This window comes from Macaca fascicularis, chromosome X (genome assembly GCF_037993035.2).
Source record: "Macaca fascicularis isolate 582-1 chromosome X, T2T-MFA8v1.1".
In the NCBI taxonomy this organism is placed as follows: Eukaryota; Metazoa; Chordata; class Mammalia; order Primates; family Cercopithecidae; genus Macaca; species Macaca fascicularis.
Window position 1 is genome coordinate 49,583,147 of NC_088395.1, and position 18,026 is coordinate 49,601,172.

General features: G+C 44.2%; 3 protein-coding genes across 3 annotated transcripts in view; all 3 read left to right on the plus strand.

Moving 5' to 3' along the window:
• LOC102124448 (G antigen 10-like) overlaps window positions 1–7,197 on the plus strand; it is a 53,509-nt gene extending 46,312 nt beyond the window's left edge. Inside the window, exon 5 of the mRNA XM_065537885.1 lies at window positions 7,081–7,197. The gene's annotated coding sequence lies outside the window, so the exon portion shown is untranslated. The remainder of the gene's footprint in view (window positions 1–7,080) is intronic.
• LOC102125613 (G antigen 10-like) lies at window positions 471–7,197 on the plus strand. The gene is made up of 5 exons (XM_005593562.3): window positions 471–571; window positions 1,596–1,684; window positions 2,159–2,282; window positions 5,058–5,183; window positions 7,081–7,197. Exons 2-4 carry the CDS (start codon window positions 1,604–1,606, stop codon window positions 5,180–5,182), a joined length of 330 nt encoding a protein of 109 aa, XP_005593619.3. The 5' UTR covers window positions 471–571; window positions 1,596–1,603; the 3' UTR covers window position 5,183; window positions 7,081–7,197.
• Window positions 7,198–10,557: 3,360 nt separating this feature from the next.
• Window positions 10,558–16,174, plus strand: LOC135969067 (G antigen 10-like). The gene is made up of 4 exons (XM_065537836.2): window positions 10,558–10,652; window positions 11,127–11,250; window positions 14,027–14,152; window positions 16,058–16,174. Exons 1-3 carry the CDS (start codon window positions 10,572–10,574, stop codon window positions 14,149–14,151), a joined length of 330 nt encoding a protein of 109 aa, XP_065393908.1. The 5' UTR covers window positions 10,558–10,571; the 3' UTR covers window position 14,152; window positions 16,058–16,174.
• Window positions 16,175–18,026: the final 1,852 nt, after the last annotated feature.

Sequence of the window (18,026 nt, forward strand, 5' to 3'; positions counted from 1 at the left end):
TGTGATTCTGATGCTACAAATGATAGATATCGTTTTAGTATTTCTTTACAGGTCCTAGAGATTGTATTCATTTTTCTTTCAGTCTGTTTCTGTGACTTGTTCACATTGAACAATTTCCTTGTGGGGTAGGTTGCTATTGCCATTTTTGCAGGTGGTCTACCTGTCTTCCCAGGCAGTCACCATGGTTCTTGTCCCCGTGATGGGGCCAGGGCAAGAGAGGACCCTGGGTGTGTGTGTGGGGGGGGGGGTTCAGTTGAAGATCAAGTGAGTTTTGAGGGGAGCACTACTTGAGGTATTTGAGTCCCAGAAGCATAGGAAACAGCAAAGGGAGGTTGGATTCCATTATCCTCAGTGTGGATGCGAATCAGGGGTTTGGGGCATGGGGCTGGGAACGGCAGCCCGCCCAGGCCCACAGCCGCGCATGCTCTCTGGGCTCCCTTCTCAGCACGCATGTTCACTGGGCGTCTTCCGCCTGGCCCCTTAGCCCACGTGAAGAACGCCAGGAAGCTGTGAGGCTCTGTGCTCTCGTTCCTGCCGTCCGGTCTCTTTTTCCCCTACTGAGATTCATCTGGTAGGTCTGCAGGCCAGTCATCCCGGGGGCTGAAGTGTGAGTGAGGGTGAAGAGGGCCTCGGGTGGGTCCAGTGGATCCCACTTCCTGGTCTGTGGCCTCTGAGGGAGGAGGGCCTCGAGGTCGTCCTCCTTCTCTTCTCAGGCTGCTAGGCCACCATCGACTTTGTACTCCTGAGAGGGCCTGGACAGGGAGGAAGGTGGGCCACGGAGGGAAGGCAGTCAGGGGCTCAGGTGAAGATGGGGTGAGTGCTGTTTGGGGGATGGAAGTCCCGAGGTGCCCAGAACCCCTGACAACACAGGGCAGATCCCTGAATGGGGTGCCCGGTGGGGGCGGGGTGGGCGGTAAAGAAGGAACCTGGCACCTGGGAATGCTACGGCCTGGTGAGCGCCCCCCAGCGGTGTGGAGTGGGGGGCGCCCGAGTGAGAGGCACTGCAAAGTCTCACCTCCGCCATGGAAAGTCTGGGAAGGAGTGGGCGAGGCAGTGCGGTGCAACCAAACTTGATGTGAGAGGGGGTGAATGGCTCTAGGAAGCGGGAGTTGCCCAAAGCAGCCATCAAGGGAATTGTGATTCACTAGTGTTTTCGTGGGGAGTCTGCTTGTGAAACTAAACCTCATCAGAAATGACCTCTATCTGCGGGGCACAGTGGCGCTCGCCTGGTCCGAATTACTCAGGACACAGAGGCGGGAGGATCCCTTGAGCAGGAGGTCGAGGCTGCAGTGAGCTGTGATCGCGCCGCTGCACTCCACCCTGAGCACCACAGCAAGACCCCGCGTCCGAAAGAAATTTAGAAAAAAAAGTCCTTTGCCTCTTGCCACATGCCTTAAGATGCCTGCTCTGCCAGCTTGGCCAGCATAAATGGCTTTGTAGGCACTTAGAAAACATACACACGTATGCTTAACTCTGGGACTTATTTTGAGAGTATTTTCAAAATTAAAACGACAAGTCAACATTGATCCATGGAAGTGATCGAATATAGCAGCCCTCTGGAGCGCATGTTCCCAATCACGGTTGTCTGTTTTCAGTGTGAAATATGAGTTGGCGAGGAAGATCGACCTACCGGCGTAGACCAAGACGCTATGTAGATCCTCCTGAAATGATTGGGCCTATGCTGGTGAGCGCTTAAACGTTAATTCAATGTTTTCTGTTAGGAGAAATGAATTTTTGTGATAGTGTTGTTGCATTAGTATGGAAATGGTGAGAAACGTCTTTCCTGCTGATAAAACATGATTATGGCGTCTCATGAAGGAAACATTGATTCTGGAGGATTTTTTTGTTTTTCCTCTCGTGTTCTTCAGCTTTTGCCCATGACTTCTTTCTCATGCTTTGTTTGTTAATGACAGATCGTACACATGTATTCCAACACAGAGTATAATAGCTTCCAAAGTCCTTGTGTGTCACTTTTCTCACAGTAACCTCCCTGTGGGTAGAGTAACCTTCTTGGCCATAGAGAATAGAGTTGGAGAAATGTCTTTAGGCTTAGTTATGATCAGAAACAGCTATGTATTCTGTGTATATATGTAAAATTTTGCATCAGTAGCAAAACTTATTATTATTTTTTCTTTGCACACCCACACATATTCCTCAGCCTGAGCAGTTCAGTGATGAAGAAGTGGAACCACCAAAACCTGAAGAAGGGGAACCAGCAACTCAAAGTCAGGATCCTGCACCTGCTCAGGAGGGAGAGGATGAGGGAGCATCTGCAGGTCAAGGTGATGGAAAGGGAAGAAGAATGCCCGCTGGTGTGTGTGTCTGTGTGTGTGCATGTGCGTGTGTGCATGTGTGTGTATGTTATGCATTGTCACATAGGAGGAACGGAGGAAAGAAATCAATGGAAAGAATGCCTGAAATTGACTGGAAAAGCAGGAGGCTATGTAGTTTGCAGCTTAGCTTAGGCAAATCCCTCACTATGATAAAATTTCTCGACTTTATGAATGAGAGAATAGAGGTGCCGGGATTGTGTTTTATCCTAGAACCCTTGACTGGTGAATACACAATTTGTACTTTTTTCCAAGGTTTGTGTCTTCCTATCATCTGTGTTGCTATACAGAAGGAAATGATTTTGCTGAAAATGCTTAAAACTCAAATGCTTTCCTGTAAGGTAGCTTAGTACTGGCCCAAGAAGAGACCCAGCTCAGAGGAGCAGGAGCAGCTCCAAAAACCGAGTCACTGAATGTTGGCCACCGTTGCCTTCGATTTATGTTTTTATATGGTATGTTCGATAAAAGCTGGGTACACAAGGGTACTGCCATACAGGTAGCTGGTTTAATGATTTTCTAAGTGGCTTGTAGGAGATGATTAAATCCTTTTATGGTTAGAAAAGCAAAAAAGGAATTATCCTGAGATTAACATGAGATGGAAATAATTTCTCCGAGATAAAATGTTTTGAAAGGAAACATTTATGTAACTGAGGTCATGGATTATTCCAGGGATTCACTGTTAAAAGTTTCTACAATATGACTGACAACAATGCCCATTAATTGCTGTCCACCCACTCCCTTATTCTCAGTGCGGGACAGTATATTTTGTGTGATTCACAAACAGTGTTATATGTGGTGCTTTGTTCTTCATGGGGTTCATGTATGGATTATAACATTTAAGACCTTCGGACCTAAATATAACTTTGTTTGAACAAAGTTAAGTTTCTCTGTACCCCAGTAGGTAATGGGTGTCATGACTGTAATTTTCCATAGTCCTCAAATCCATTCAGCTAATCAATCCTTCAGAAATTGACATTGTAATTGTAACTGAAATCCTGTCCATGTTGTAGACTTCAGATTTCTTAGGTGATGCACACCGCTCTTGGTAGTCTACGGCTGAATATAAGCGTTATGCATGTCCTGTGGTTTATCCTCAGATTGTCATTTAGGAGAAAGGTCTCAAGCTGGGCTGAATGCCGTGCACTCATAGTCCCAGCTACTTGGGAGGTTGAGGTGAGAGGATCGCTTGAGCCCTGGCGTTCAAGCCCAGCCTGGGAACATGGGAAGACTTCATTCCTAATAAACAAACAAACAAGTACATAAAGATTCATGGTATAGGAAAACACAGATTCAAAGTTTGTGCCTAGTGGCTGGTAATGTTGCAGACATAACTCCTTAGTGAACCGTACCACTTAAAAATAGTTAAGACGGCAAATTTGATGATATGTGTGTTTTTTACCACAATTTAAAGAAAACCTCCTGTCTTTCTAAAGTTCAGTGTAGTTGTCATATATTCTTTAAAAGTTTTACTGTGTCTATATTCAAGACATAACATTTTTAGAAAATTTGCAAGAATAGTACAATGAACTCATATACTTTTCACCATGATTCACCAATTGTCAATAGCTTTCGCTCCGTAGATTTCATATCTCTTCCCTCCCTCTCTTACCCGGCTGCCCCCACACTCACACACACCCACACGCGGATATATGTTTACTGTTATTAATGCTGACTTGTTTAGATAAAGTTTCAGGTATCATGGTCCTTTCCCCTATGTACTCGAGGGTGCGTATATCGTCAGCACAAAGAGAAAGTCATTTCTTGGATCATCACTGCAGAAAGATCAAAATCAGGAAATTTAACAATGAGAAAATGCAGTCATTTAATACACAGTGGATACTCAAATTTTGCCAGCTCCCCAGACAACTTCTTTCTTCCTTTCGTTATTCTTTGTTGAGACAGAGTCTCCCTCTGTTGCCCAGGTTGGAGTGCAGTAGTGCGATCTTGGCTCACTGCAACCTACACCTCCCAGGTTCTAGGGATTCTCACGCCTCAGTCTGCCGTGTAGCTGGGCCTACGGGCACCGGCCACTGCGGTCTTGAACTTCTGACCTCACCTGATCTGCCCACCTTGGCATCCCAAAGTGTTTGGATTGCAGGCGTGAGACCCCACGCCCGGCCCAGATAATGTTATTGATAGGATTTCTTTTTCTGATCCAGAGTCCGGTTCAGGATCACGTCTTGCATGTGCTTTTCAGGTGTTTTTAGTTTCCTTTAATCTGGAATGTTTCCTTAATTTTTCTTTGTCATTCATGATACAGACATTTTTGAAGAGGATAGACCAGTTGGTTTGCAGAATGTTCTGCAGTTTGGGCTTTTTCGTGTATTTTTTAAAGACCTTTTTTCAACTCAGCGTTGATTGGTGGCTACTCAGGCCATAGGAGAGTCTGAGTGCTAGGAGTGTAAGTGCTGTGAGAGACAGGATTTCAGCCTTGAGTCATTTGATGAGGTAAGGACAATCAGAAGTAGAATAACAGAGAAGAGCAAAGGAGGCCAAACGTTGTCTGAGGGCAGTCTTCGGAAAGGAAGAGGGTAATATTTGGAACACCTTGTTTTCCTGTTTTCTGCTAACAGACTCCTGAAATAATGTTCGTGGGATTCTTGTCAACACATCTATTATTACAGTAGCTAAAGCTTTGATATAATAACTCAGAGAGCATGAGTATTATTTTCTTATTGATATTTTATGTTTTACTGCTTAAATTGATGTGTATTTTTTATTTTCAAGGGCCAGAACCTGAAGCTGAGAGCCAGGAAGAGGTTCGCCCGAAGACTGATTGTGAGCATGAAGATGGTCCTGATGTCCAGGAGATGAGCCTGCCAAATCCAGAGGAGGTGAAAAGGCCTGAATAAGGTAGGCAATCCATTAGACATGCAGATCGTAGGGTGTCTGTTTCCACAGTCTTGTATAATAATAATAATAGTTATTTTTTGAGACAGAGTCTCGCTCTGTCGACCAAGCTGGAGTGCAGTGGTACCACCTCGGTCACTGGAACTTCAGCCTCCCGGGTTCAAGTCATTCTCCTGCGTGTGCCTCCCGAGTAGCCAGGCTTACAGACGTGCTCCACCGTTCCCAGCTAATTTTTGTATGTTTAGTATTGATGGGGTTTCGTTCCATTGCACAGGTTGGTCCCGAACTCCTGGCCTCGGGTTATCCACCTGCTCGCCTTTGAAATTTCCGGGATTACAGGCGAGAGCCACGGAGCCCGACCCAGCATTATATTTTTAATAGCAGAGAGGTAACAGTACTGCCTCTGTAATACTAGAGTTCTTATATAGAAAGGTTATTTGAAACGTAGTTCAGGCCCCAGCACCCGACTGATAGGCTGTCAGATATAGAAACAAACTGAGTCAAAGCCATGTTGAATGAAGATTTGAGTCTAAATCCTTGAATCAATAGCTCATAATTTTCAGATGCTTTTGTAAAGATCTGCTTTTAACAAATACATAACACATTTGTAACACCCATCACTTGGTGTGAAAAATGCCGAAGCACTGATGCGGGTTCTAATACCAGCTCTTACAGCCTTGGCGAGATGCTGAGTGAGTCCTTTCACTTCTAAACCTGTCTTTGGTTCTTATGAAAATAGTGAGTTGAAGTCAGAGATTTTAAAACCATTTTCCCTTCTGGTTCTTTCATACTCTGATCCTGTTGTATAGAATGCATGGGATACAGAGATCATCTGCTTCGCATGATGTGTTGATCCCAAATCATGAAACCCTGGCCTGAGTCATCTGAAAATCTCTAAATTGAGATTTCATTGCTACTAAGAAAGTGTGCGGTCACTCTGCTTCATCTTAGTTTTTCCGTGTGGAGAGCTGAATACCTATCGTAGTATCTTGTCAAATTGTGAATTCTCCCTCCTCTTTGTTTGTTTGAGACAGAGTCTCAGTCTGTCACCCAGGCTGGAGTACAGTGGTGTGATTTCAGCTCACTGCAACCTCTGGCTCCCTGGTTAAAGCAGTCCTCCCACCTCAGCCTCCTGAGTGGCTGAAAGTACATGCACAAGCCACTGTGCCTAAGTTGTTTTTTGTTTTGTTTTTTTTTGTTTTTTTTAAATTTTTTTTAAACTTTTTTTTGTCGAGATGACGTCTCACTATGTTGCCGAAGCTGAGATTCTCTGGCTTTTAATGAACAATTGCGTTTAAAACCTTTCCTCATGGAATCCTTGAGTGACAGAATTATCAACTGGCGAGAGACTGGTTAGTTCCTATCATCTGTGGCATGTAGGTCAGTGATGCTCAGCATGGGTGTGAGTCAGATGTCTGTGCTATGCACGCTGCCTGCTGCACTGTCAGTCTTCATGATCCAGTATTTCTAATAAGACTGTCGACACATATGTGATATAATCATCTCTCACCATATCAAATGTTACATGTAAGTTTCAGCTTTAGAGACATGGATTGATCAGATTTAAAGTTGAAAGACCATGACTTTAGTACTTCCTGACTAATCAACTGAAGTATGTTTTACACATGTGTTTTCCAAATTGCTGACTGTGAATTGTAAGTGCTTCTGAATTGAAAGGAAGCACTGGATGTGTAGAGAAGAAATTACCTTTAAATTCTGCAGGTCTGTCCTCAAAGTGTATAGAGAGGTTTAATCGGATGTAAGATACAGGATCACCCTTAGGGTTCTGTTTCTAGTCCGTTTAATAAAACCCAAACTGTAGTGTGCTTTGTATGCCTTTAGGGTCATTTAAATAATCTGTTGCTAAGTCATGTTCCCAATTGTTACGTTTCTGTTACAGGTGAAAAGCAATGACAGTGTTAAAAGAAGACACGCTGAAATGATGCAGGCTGCTCCTATGTTGGAAATTTGTTCATTACAATTCTCCCAATAAAGCTTTACAGCCCTCTACAAAGAAGTCTTGCGCATCTTTTGTGAACTTTATTTCTAGCTTTTTGATGCTGTGAGACATGTGTCATTCTTTGAAATGTTATATTCCAACTGTTTGAGCTGGTATGTAGAGACATCATTCTTTTTTCTTTCTTTCATTTTTCTCTTTGGCGACGGATTCTCGCTGTATCACCCAGGCTGGAGTGCAGTGGCGCGATCTCTGCTCACTGCAACCCCCGCCTCCCGGATTCAAGCAGTTCTCTGCCTCAGCCTCCCAAGTAGCTGGGATTACAGGCGCCCACCAGCACTCCCAGCTAAGTTTTGTATTTTTAGTAGAGATGGGGTTTCACCATCTTGGCCAGGGTGCTCTTGAACTCCTGACCTCGTGATTCACCCGCCTCGGCCTCCCGAAGTGTTGGGATTACAGGAGTGAGCCACCGAGCCCGGCGGAGACATAATTCTTATATGTTGGTTTTCTATCCAGCAGCCTTGTGAAATATGCTTATGAATTCTAAATGTTTATTTCTAGATCATTTTCAGTCTTCAACATACAGAAACATATCATCCTTCAATAAGAGCAATTTTGTTTCTGCCATTTATTTTTCTTTGTCCTTTTGTATTGTTTGGTGAGACGGGGTTTTGCCATGTTTCCCGTGCTGTTCTTGGACTCCTGAGTGCAAGTGATGCACCCGCCTTGCCTCCCACAGTTCTGGGATTACAGGCATGGGCCTCCGCACCAGGACTGTTGCTGACGTTGTAGAGTTTTATTTCCTTTTCTGATTTTATGGCATTGGGCAGACCCACCTGTTACCATGGTGATAGTGGACATCCTTGTCTTATCCCTGATGAGAAACGGAAAACTTTCAACATTTCACTGTCATATTTACTGTCCTTTTTTTGTAGACGGACTTCTTCAGAGTAAGTCATTCCATTCTTTTCTAAATATGCTGAGCGTATTCATTTGAATCTATGTTGAGTTTCATCAAACAGTGCATCTATTTCGATGACCACAGCATTTTTTCCCATTCATCTGTTAATATAGTGAATTCGATTGATAAAATTGTAGGTTTTTAAGTTCAATTTTTAAAACTTGAGACAGGGTCTCACTCTGTCATCCAGGCTGGGGTGCAGTGGTGTTATCAGAGCTCACTGCAGCCTTGACCTCCTGGGCTGAAGCGATCCTCCCACCTCAGCCTCCTGAGTAGCTGTGAGTCTAGGTACATGCCACCACGCCCAGGTAATTTTTTAACGGCTTATTCTTTGTTTTTTGTAGTGATGAGATTTTCTTATGTTGCTCAGGCTGGTCTCGATGGAAGTCCTGAGCCCAGGTGTTCTGGCCAGCACAGCCTCCCAAAATACTAGGATTACAGGCGTGAGACTTGGCCTGATCAGGTTTTTCTTATATAGGGGTCTTATCTATATAAAGACTAAACTTACCTGTACCTTTGTGCAGGTGGGCAAAGACTTGCATGATGAAATTTACCATTCTGTTGATTTAAAGACAACTATCCTTGACTTACCAGTGTGTAAGTCCATGAGAGCATAATTATGTTGAAGGCATATGTTGCTTTGGGTGTTGGGAACCCTGCAGTTTCTGCTGCTGTGGGGGCATGTCTGTGGAGGTACCTTTCGTCTGTTTTCTCAACTCCAAACATCTTAGGACCATGGGTTGTGACTGGTAGGACTATGTATCTTGCTAGTTTCAAGATGGAGTTGATTTTCACATGGTGCCACTCTGGCTGTCCCGTTTCCCTAATACTGTCACTTCTCCTTCTGTGATTCTGATGCTTCAAATGATAGATATCGTTTTAGTGTTTCTTTACAGGTCCTAGAGATTGTATTCATTTTTCTTTCAGTCTGTTTCTGTGACTTGTTCACATTGAACAATTTCCTTGTGGGGTAGGTTGCTATTGCCGTTTTTGCAGGTAGCCTACCTGTCTTCCCAGGCAGTCACCATGGTTCTTGTCCCCATGATGGGGCCAGGGCAAGAGAGGACCCTGGGGTAGGGGGATGGTGTGTGTGTGTCGGGGTCGGTTCAGTTGAAAATCGAGTGAGTTTTGAGGGGAGCACTACTTGAGGTATTTGAGTCCCAGAAGCATAGAAAACAGCAAAGGGAGGTTGGATTCCATTATCCTCAGTGTGGATGGCAATCGGGGGGATTTGGGGCATTGGGCTGGGAACGGCAGCCCGCGCAGGCCCACAGCCGCGCGGGCTCCCTGGGCCCCCATCTCAGTGCGCATGTTCACTGGGCGTCTTCCGCCCGGCCCCTTAGCCCACGTGAAGAACGCCAGGAAGCTGTGAGGCTGTGTGCTCTCGTTCCTGCCGTCCGGTCTCTTTTTCCCCTATTGAGATTCATCTGGTAGGTCTGCAGGCCAGTCATCCCGGGGGCTAAGTGTGAGTGCGGGTGAAGTGGGCCTCAGGTGGGTCCGGTAGATCCCGCTTCCTTGTCTGTGGCCTCTGAGGGAGAAGCGCCTCGAGGTCGTCCTCCTTCTCTTCTCAGGCTGCTAGGCCACCATCGACTTTGTGGTCGTGAGGGGGCCTGGACAGGGAGGAAGGTGGGCCACGGAGGGAAGGCAGTCAGGGACTCAGGTGAAGATGGGGTGAGTGCTGTTTGGGGGATGGAAGTCCCGAGGTGCCCAGAACCCCTGACAACAGAGGGCAGATCCCTGAACGGGGTGCCCGGTGGGGGTGAGGCAGTCGGTAAAGAAGGAACCTGCCACCTGGGAAGGCTACGGCCTGGTGAGCGCCCCCCAGCGGTGTGGAGTGTGGAGCGCCCGAGTGAGAAGCACTGCAAGGTCTCACGTCCGCCATGGAAGGTCTGGGAAAAGTGGGAAGGAGTGGGCGAGGCAGTGCGGTGCAACCAAACTTGATGTGAGAGGGGGTGAATGGCTCTAGGAAGCGGGAGTGTGCCCAAAGCAGCCATCAAGGGAATTGTGATTCACTAGTGTTTTCGTGGGGAGTCCGCTTGTGAAACTAAACCTCATCAGAAATGACCTCTATCTGCGGGGCACAGTGGCGCTCGCCTATAGTCCGAATTACTCGGGACACAGAGGCGGGAGGATCCCTTGAGCAGGAGGTCGAGGCTGCAGTGAGCTGTGATCGCGCCGCTGCACTCCAGCCTGAGCACCACAGCAAGACCCCGCGTCCGAAAGAAATTTAGAAAAAAAAGTCCTTTGCCTCTTGCCACATGCCTTAAGATGCCTGCTCTGCCAGCTTGGCCAGCATAAATGGCTTTGTAGGCACTTAGAAAACATACACACGTATGCTTAACTCTGGGACTTATTTTGAGAGTATTTTCAAAATTAAAACGACAAGTCAACATTGATCCATGGAAGTGATCGAATATAGCAGCCCTCTGGAGCACATGTTCCCAATCACGGTTGTCTGTTTTCAGTGTGAAATATGAGTTGGCGAGGAAGATCAACCTATCGGCGTAGACCAAGACGCTATGTAGAGCCTCCTGAAATGATTGGGCCTATGCTGGTGAGCGCTTAAACATTAATTCGATGTTTTTCTATTAGCAGAAATGAATTTTTGTGATAGTGTTGTTGCATTAGTATGGAAATGCTGAGAAACGTCTTTCCTGCTGATAAAACATGATTATGGCGTCTCATGAAGGAAACATTGATTCTGGAGGATTTTTTTGTTTTTCCTCTCGTGTTCTTCAGCTTTTGCCCATGACTTCTTTCTCATGCTTTGTTTGTTAATGACAGATCGTACACATGTATTCCAACACAGAGTATAATAGCTTCCAAAGTCCTTGTGTGTCACTTTTCTCACAGTAACCTCCCTGTGGGTAGAGTAACCTTCTTGGCCATAGAGAATAGAGTTGGAGAAATGTCTTTAGGCTTAGTTATGATCAGAAACAGCTATGTATTCTGTGTATATATGTAAAATTTTGTATGAATAGCAAAACTTTTTTTTTTCTTTATTTGCACACCCACACATATTCCCCAGCCCGAGCAGTTCAGTGATGAAGAAGTGGAACCACCAAAACCTGAAGAGGGGGAACCAGCAACTCAAAGTCAGGATCCTGCACCTGCTCTGGAGGGAGAGGATGAGGGAGCATCTGCAGGTCAAGGTGATGGAAAGGGAAGAAGAATGCCCGCTGGTGTGTGTGTCTGTGTGTGTGCATGTGCGTGTGTGCATGTGTGTGTGTGTTATGCATTGTCACATAGGAGGAACAGAGGAAAGAAATTAATGGAAAGAATGCCTGAAATTGACTGGAAAAGCAGGAGGCTATGTAGTTTGCAGCTTAGCTTAGGCAAATCCCTCACTATGATAAAATTTCTCGACTTTATGAATGAGAGAATAGAGGTGCTGGGATTGTGTTTTATCCGAGAACCCTTGACTGGTGAATACACAATTTGTACTTTTTTCCAAGGTTTGTGTCTTCCTATCATCTGTGTTGCTATACAGAAGGAAATGATTTTGCTGAAAATGCTTAAAACTCAAATGCTTTCCTGTAAGGTAGCTTAGTACTGGCCCAAGAAGAGACCCAGCTCAGAGGAGCAGGAGCAGCTCCAAAAACCGAGTCACTGAATGTTGGCCACCGTTGCCTTCGATTGATACTTTTATATGGTATGTTCGATAAAAGCTGGGTACACAAGGGTACTGCCATACAGGTAGCTGGTTTAATGATTTTCTAAGTGGCTTGTAGGAGGTGATTAAATCCTTTTATGGTTAGAAAAGCAAAAAAGGAATTATCCTGAGATTAACATGAGATGGAAATAATTTCTCCGAGATAAAATGTTTTGAAAGGAAACATTTATGTAACTGAGGTCGTGGATTATTCCAGGGATTCACTGTTAAAAGTTTCTACAATATGACTGACAACAATGCCCATTAATTGCTGTCCACCCACTCCCTTATTCTCAGTGCGGGACAGTATATTTTGTGTGATTCACAAACAGTGTTATATGTGGTGCTTTGTTCTTCATGGGGTTCATGTATGGATTATAACATTTAAGACCTTCGGACCTAAATATAACTTTGTTTGAACAAAGTTAAGTTTCTCTGTACCCCAGTAGGTAATGGGTGTCATGACTGTAATTTTCCATAGTCCTCAAATCCATTCAGCTAATCAATCCTTCAGAAATTGACATTGTAATTGTAACTGAAATCCTGTCCATGTTGTAGACTTCAGATTTCTTAGGTGATGCACACTGCTCTTGGTAGTCTACGGCTGAATATAAGCGTTATGCATGTCCTGTGGTTTATCCTCAGATTGTCATTTAGGAGAAAGGTCTCAAGCTGGGCTGAATGCCGTGCACTCATAGTCCCAGCTACTTGGGAGGTTGAGGTGAGAGGATCGCTTGAGCCCTGGCGTTCAAGCCCAGCCTGGGAACACGGGAAGACTTCATTCCTAATAAACAAACAAACAAGTAAATAAAGATTTCATGGTATAGGAAAACACAGATTCAAAGTTTGTGCCTAGTGGCTGGTAATGTTGCAGACATAACTCCTTAGTGAACCGTACCACTTAAAAATAGTTAAGACGGCAAATTTGATGATATGTGTGTTTTTTACCACAATTTAAAGAAAACCTCCTGTCTTTCTAAAGTTCAGTGTAGTTGTCATATATTCTTTAAAAGTTTTACTGTGTCTATATTCAAGACATAACATTTTTAGAAAATTTGCAAGAATAGTACAATGAACTCATATACTTTTCACCATGATTCACCAATTGTCAATAGCTTTCGCTCCGTAGATTTCATATCTCTTCCCTCCCTCTCTTACCCGGCTGCCCCCACACTCACACACACCCACACGCGGATATATGTTTACTGTTATTAATGCTGACTTGTTTAGATAAAGTTTCAGGTATCATGGTCCTTTCCCCTATGTACTCGAGGGTGTGTATATCGTCAGCACAAAGAGAAAGTCATTTCTTGGATCATCACTGCAGAAAGATCAAAATCAGGAAATTTAACAATGAGAAAATGCAGTCATTTAATACACAGTGGATACTCAAATTTTGCCAGCTCCCCAGACAACTTCTTTCTTCCTTTCGTTATTCTTTGTTGAGACGGAGTCTCCCTCTGTTGCCCAGGTTGGAGTGCAGTAGTGCGATCTTGGCTCACTGCAACCTACACCTCCCAGGTTCTAGGGATTCTCACGCCTCAGCCTGCCGTGTAGCTGGGCCTACGGGCGCCGGCCACTGCGGTCTTGAACTTCTGACCTCACCTGATCTGCCCACCTTGGCATCCCAAAGTGTTTGGATTGCAGGCGTGAGACCCCACGCCCGGCCCAGATAATGTTATTGATAGGATTTCTTTTTCTGATCCAGAGTCCGGTTCAGGATCACGTCTTGCATGTGCTTTTCAGGTGTTTTTAGTTTCCTTTAATCTGGAATGTTTCCTTAATTTTTCTTTGTCATTCATGATACAGACATTTTTGAAGAGGATAGACCAGTTGGTTTGCAGAATGTTCTGCAGTTTGGGCTTTTTCGTGTATTTTTTAAAGACCTTTTTTCAACTCAGCGTTGATTGGTGGCTACTCAGGCCATAGGAGAGTCTGAGTGCTAGGAGTGTAAGTGCTGTGAGAGACAGGATTTCAGCCTTGAGTCATTTGATGAGGTAAGGACAATCAGAAGTAGAATAACAGAGAAGAGCAAAGGAGGCCAAACGTTGTCTGAGGGCAGTCTTCGGAAAGAAAGAGGGTAATATTTGGAACACCTTGTTTTCCTGTTTTCTGCTAACAGACTCCTGAAATAATGTTCGTGGGATTCTTGTCAACACATCTATTATTACAGTAGCTAAAGTTTTGATATAATAACTCAGAGAGCATGAGTATTATTTTCTTATTGATATTTTATGTTTTACTGCTTAAATTGATATGTATTTTTTATTTTCAAGGGCCAGAACCTGAAGCTGAGGGCCAGGAAGAGGTTCACCCGACGCCCGATTATGAGCGTGATGATGGTCCTGATGTCCAGGAGATGAGCCTGCCAAATCCAGAGGAGGTGAAAAGGCCTGAATAAGGTAGGCAATCCATTAGACATGCAGATCGTAGGGTGTCTGTTTCCACAGTCTTGTATAATAATAATAATAGTTATTTTTTGAGACAGAGTCTCGCTCTGTCGACCAAGCTGGAGTGCAGTGGTACCACCTCGGTCACTGGAACTTCAGCCTCCCGGGTTCAAGTCATTCTCCTGCGTGTGCCTCCCGAGTAGCCAGGCTTACAGACGTGCTCCACCGTTCCCAGCTAATTTTTGTATGTTTAGTATTGATGGGGTTTTGTTCCGTTGCACAGGTTGGTCCCGAACTCCTGGCCTCGGGTTATCCACCTGCTCGCCTTTGAAATTTCCGGGATTACAGGCGAGAGCCACGGAGCCCGACCCAGCATTATATTTTTAATAGCAGAGAGGTAACAGTACTGCCTCTGTAATACTAGAGTTCTTATATAGAAAGGTTATTTGAAACGTAGTTCAGGCCCCAGCACCCGACTGATAGGCTGTCAGATATAGAAACAAACTGAGTCAAAGCCATGTTGAATGAAGATTTGAGTCTAAATCCTTGAATCAATAGCTCATAATTTTCAGATGCTTTTGTAAAGATCTGCTTTTAACAAATACATAACACATTTGTAACACCCATCACTTGGTGTGAAAAATGCCAAAGCACTGATGCGGGTTCTAATACCAGCTCTTACAGCCTTGGCGAGATGCTGAGTGAGTCCTTTCACTTCTAAACCTGTCTTTAGTTCTTATGAAAATAGTGAGTTGAAGTCAGAGATTTTAAAACCATTTTCCCTTCTGGTTCTTTCATACTCTGATCCTGTTGCATAGAATGCATGAGATATAGAGATCAACTGCTTCGCATGATGTGTTGATCCCAAATCATGAAACCCTGGCCTGAGTCATCTGAAAATCTCTAAATTGAGATTTCATTGCTACTAAGAAAGTGAGCGGTCACTCTGCTTCATCCTAGTTTTTCCGTGTGGAGAGCTAAATACCTATCGTAGTATCTTGTCAAATTGTGAATTCTCCCTCCTCTTTGTTTGTTTGTTTGTCTGAGACAGAGTGTCAGTCTGTCACCCAGGCTGGAGTACAGTGGTGTGATTTCAGCTCACTGCAACCTCTGGCTCCCTGGTTAAAGCAGTCCTCCCACCTCAGCCTCCTGAGTGGCTGAAAGTACATGCACAAGCCACTGTGCCTAAGTTGTTTTTTGTTTTGTTTTTTTTTGTTTTTTTTAAATTTTTTTTAAACTTTTTTTTGTCGAGATGAGGTCTCACTATGTTGCCGAAGCTGAGATTCTCTGGCTTTTAATGAACAATTGCGTTTAAAACCTTTCCTCATGGAATCCTTGAGTGACAGAATTATCAACTGGCGAGAGACTGGTTAGTTCCTATCATCTGTGGCATGTAGGTCAGTGATGCTCAGCATGGGTGTGAGTCAGATGTCTGTGCTATGCACGCTGCCTGCTGCACTGTCAGTCTTCATGAGCCAGTATTTCTAATAAGACTGTCGACACATATGTGATATAATCATCTCTCACCATATCAAATGTTACATGTAAGTTTCAGCTTTAGAGACATGAATTGATCAGATTTAAAGTTGAAAGACCATGACTTTAGTACTTCCTGACTAATCAACTGAAGTATGTTTTACACATGTGTTTTCCAAATTGCTGACTGTGAATTGTAAGTGCTTCTGAATTGAAAGGAAGCACTGGATGTGTAGAGAAGAAATTACCTTTAAATTCTGCAGGTCTGTCCTCAAAGTGTATAGAGAGGTTTAATCGGATGTAAGATACAGGATCACCCTTAGGGTTCTGTTTCTAGTCCGTTTAATAAAACCCAAACTGTAGTGTGCTTTGTATGCCTTTAGGGTCATTTAAATAATCTGTTGCTAAGTCATGTTCCCAATTGTTACGTTTCTGTTACAGGTGAAAAGCAATGACAGTGTTAAAAGAAGACACGCTGAAATGATGCAGGCTGCTCCTATGTTGGAAATTTGTTCATTACAATTCTCCCAATAAAGCTTTACAGCCCTCTACAAAGAAGTCTTGCGCATCTTTTGTGAACTTTATTTCTAGCTTTTTGATGCTGTGAGACATGTGTCATTCTTTGAAATGTTATATTCCAACTGTTTGAGCTGGTATGTAGAGACATCATTCTTTTTTCTTTCTTTCATTTTTCTCTTTGGCGACGGAGTCTCGCTGTATCACCCAGGCTGGAGTGCAGTGGCGCGATCTCTGCTCACTGCAACCCCCGCCTCCCGGATTCAAGCAGTTCTCTGCCTTAGCCTCCCAAGTAGCTGGGATTACAGGCGCCCACCAGCACTCCCAGCTAAGTTTTGTATTTTTAGTAGAGATGGGGTTTCACCATCTTGGCCAGGGTGCTCTTGAACTCCTGACCTCGTGATTCACCCGCCTCGGCCTCCCGAAGTGTTGGGATTACAGGAGTGAGCCACCGAGCCCGGCGGAGACATAATTCTTATATGTTGGTTTTCTATCCAGCAGCCTTGTGAAATATGCTTATGAATTCTAAATGTTTATTTCTAGATCATTTTCAGTCTTCAACATACAGAAACATATCATCCTTCAATAAGAGCAATTTTGTTTCTGCCATTTATTTTTCTTTGTCTTTTTGTATTGTTTGGTGAGACGGGGTTTTGCCATGTTTCCCGTGCTGTTCTTGGACTCCTGAGTGCAAGTGATGCACCCGCCTTGCCTCCCACAGTTCTGGGATTACAGGCATGGGCCTCCGCACCAGGACTGTTGCTGACGTTGTAGAGTTTTATTTCCTTTTCTGATTTTATGGCATTGGGCAGACCCACCTGTTACCATGGTGATAGTGGACATCCTTGTCTTATCCCTGATGAGAAACGGAAAACTTTCAACATTTCACTGCCATATTTACTGTCCTTTTTTTGTAGACGGACTTCTTCAGAGTAAGTCATTCCATTCTTTTCTAAATATGCTGAGCGTATTCATTTGAATCTATGTTGAGTTTCATCAAACAGTGCATCTATTTCGATGACCACAGCATTTTTTCCCATTCATCTGTTAATATAGTGAATTCGATTGATAAAATTGTAGGTTTTTAAGTTCAATTTTTAAAACTTGAGACAGGGTCTCACTCTGTCATCCAGGCTGGGGTGCAGTGGTGTTATCAGAGCTCACTGCAGCCTTGACCTCCTGGGCTGAAGCGATCCTCCCACCTCAGCCTCCTGAGTAGCTGTGAGTCTAGGTACATGCCACCACGCCCAGGTAATTTTTTAACGGCTTATTCTTTGTTTTTTGTAGTGATGAGATTTTCTTATGTTGCTCAGGCTGGTCTCGATGGAAGTCCTGAGCCCAGGTGTTCTGGCCAGCACAGCCTCCCAAAATACTAGGATTACAGGCGTGAGACTTGGCCTGATCAGGTTTTTCTTATATAGGGGTCTTATCTATATAAAGACTAAACTTACCTGTACCTTTGTGCAGGTGGGCAAAGACTTGCATGATGAAATTTACCATTCTGTTGATTTAAAGACAACTATCCTTGACTTACCAGTGTGTAAGTCCATGAGAGCATAATTATGTTGAAGGCATATGTTGCTTTGGGTGTTGGGAACCCTGCAGTTTCTGCTGCTGTGGGGGCATGTCTGTGGAGGTACCTTTCGTCTGTTTTCTCAACTCCAAACATCTTAGGACCATGGGTTGTGACTGGTAGGACTATGTATCTTGCTAGTTTCAAGATGGAGTTGATTTTCACATGGTGCCACTCTGGCTGTCCCGTTTCCCTAATACTGTCACTTCTCCTTCTGTGATTCTGATGCTTCAAATGATAGATATCGTTTTAGTGTTTCTTTACAGGTCCTAGAGATTGTATTCATTTTTCTTTCAGTCTGTTTCTGTGACTTGTTCACAT

Excerpts from the sequence above, each read along its gene's own strand:
- LOC102125613 (XM_005593562.3), top strand. The coding sequence starts at position 1,604 with ATGAGTTGGCGAGGAAGATCGACCTACCGGCGTAGACCAAGACGCTAT. Across the intron at positions 1,685-2,158 it reads AAATGATTGGGCCTATGCTG|CCTGAGCAGTTCAGTGATGA; the intron begins GTGAGCGCTTAA and ends CATATTCCTCAG. Across the intron at positions 2,283-5,057 it reads GGGAGCATCTGCAGGTCAAG|GGCCAGAACCTGAAGCTGAG; the intron begins GTGATGGAAAGG and ends TTTATTTTCAAG.
- LOC135969067 (XM_065537836.2), top strand. The coding sequence starts at position 10,572 with ATGAGTTGGCGAGGAAGATCAACCTATCGGCGTAGACCAAGACGCTAT. Across the intron at positions 10,653-11,126 it reads AAATGATTGGGCCTATGCTG|CCCGAGCAGTTCAGTGATGA; the intron begins GTGAGCGCTTAA and ends CATATTCCCCAG. Across the intron at positions 11,251-14,026 it reads GGGAGCATCTGCAGGTCAAG|GGCCAGAACCTGAAGCTGAG; the intron begins GTGATGGAAAGG and ends TTTATTTTCAAG.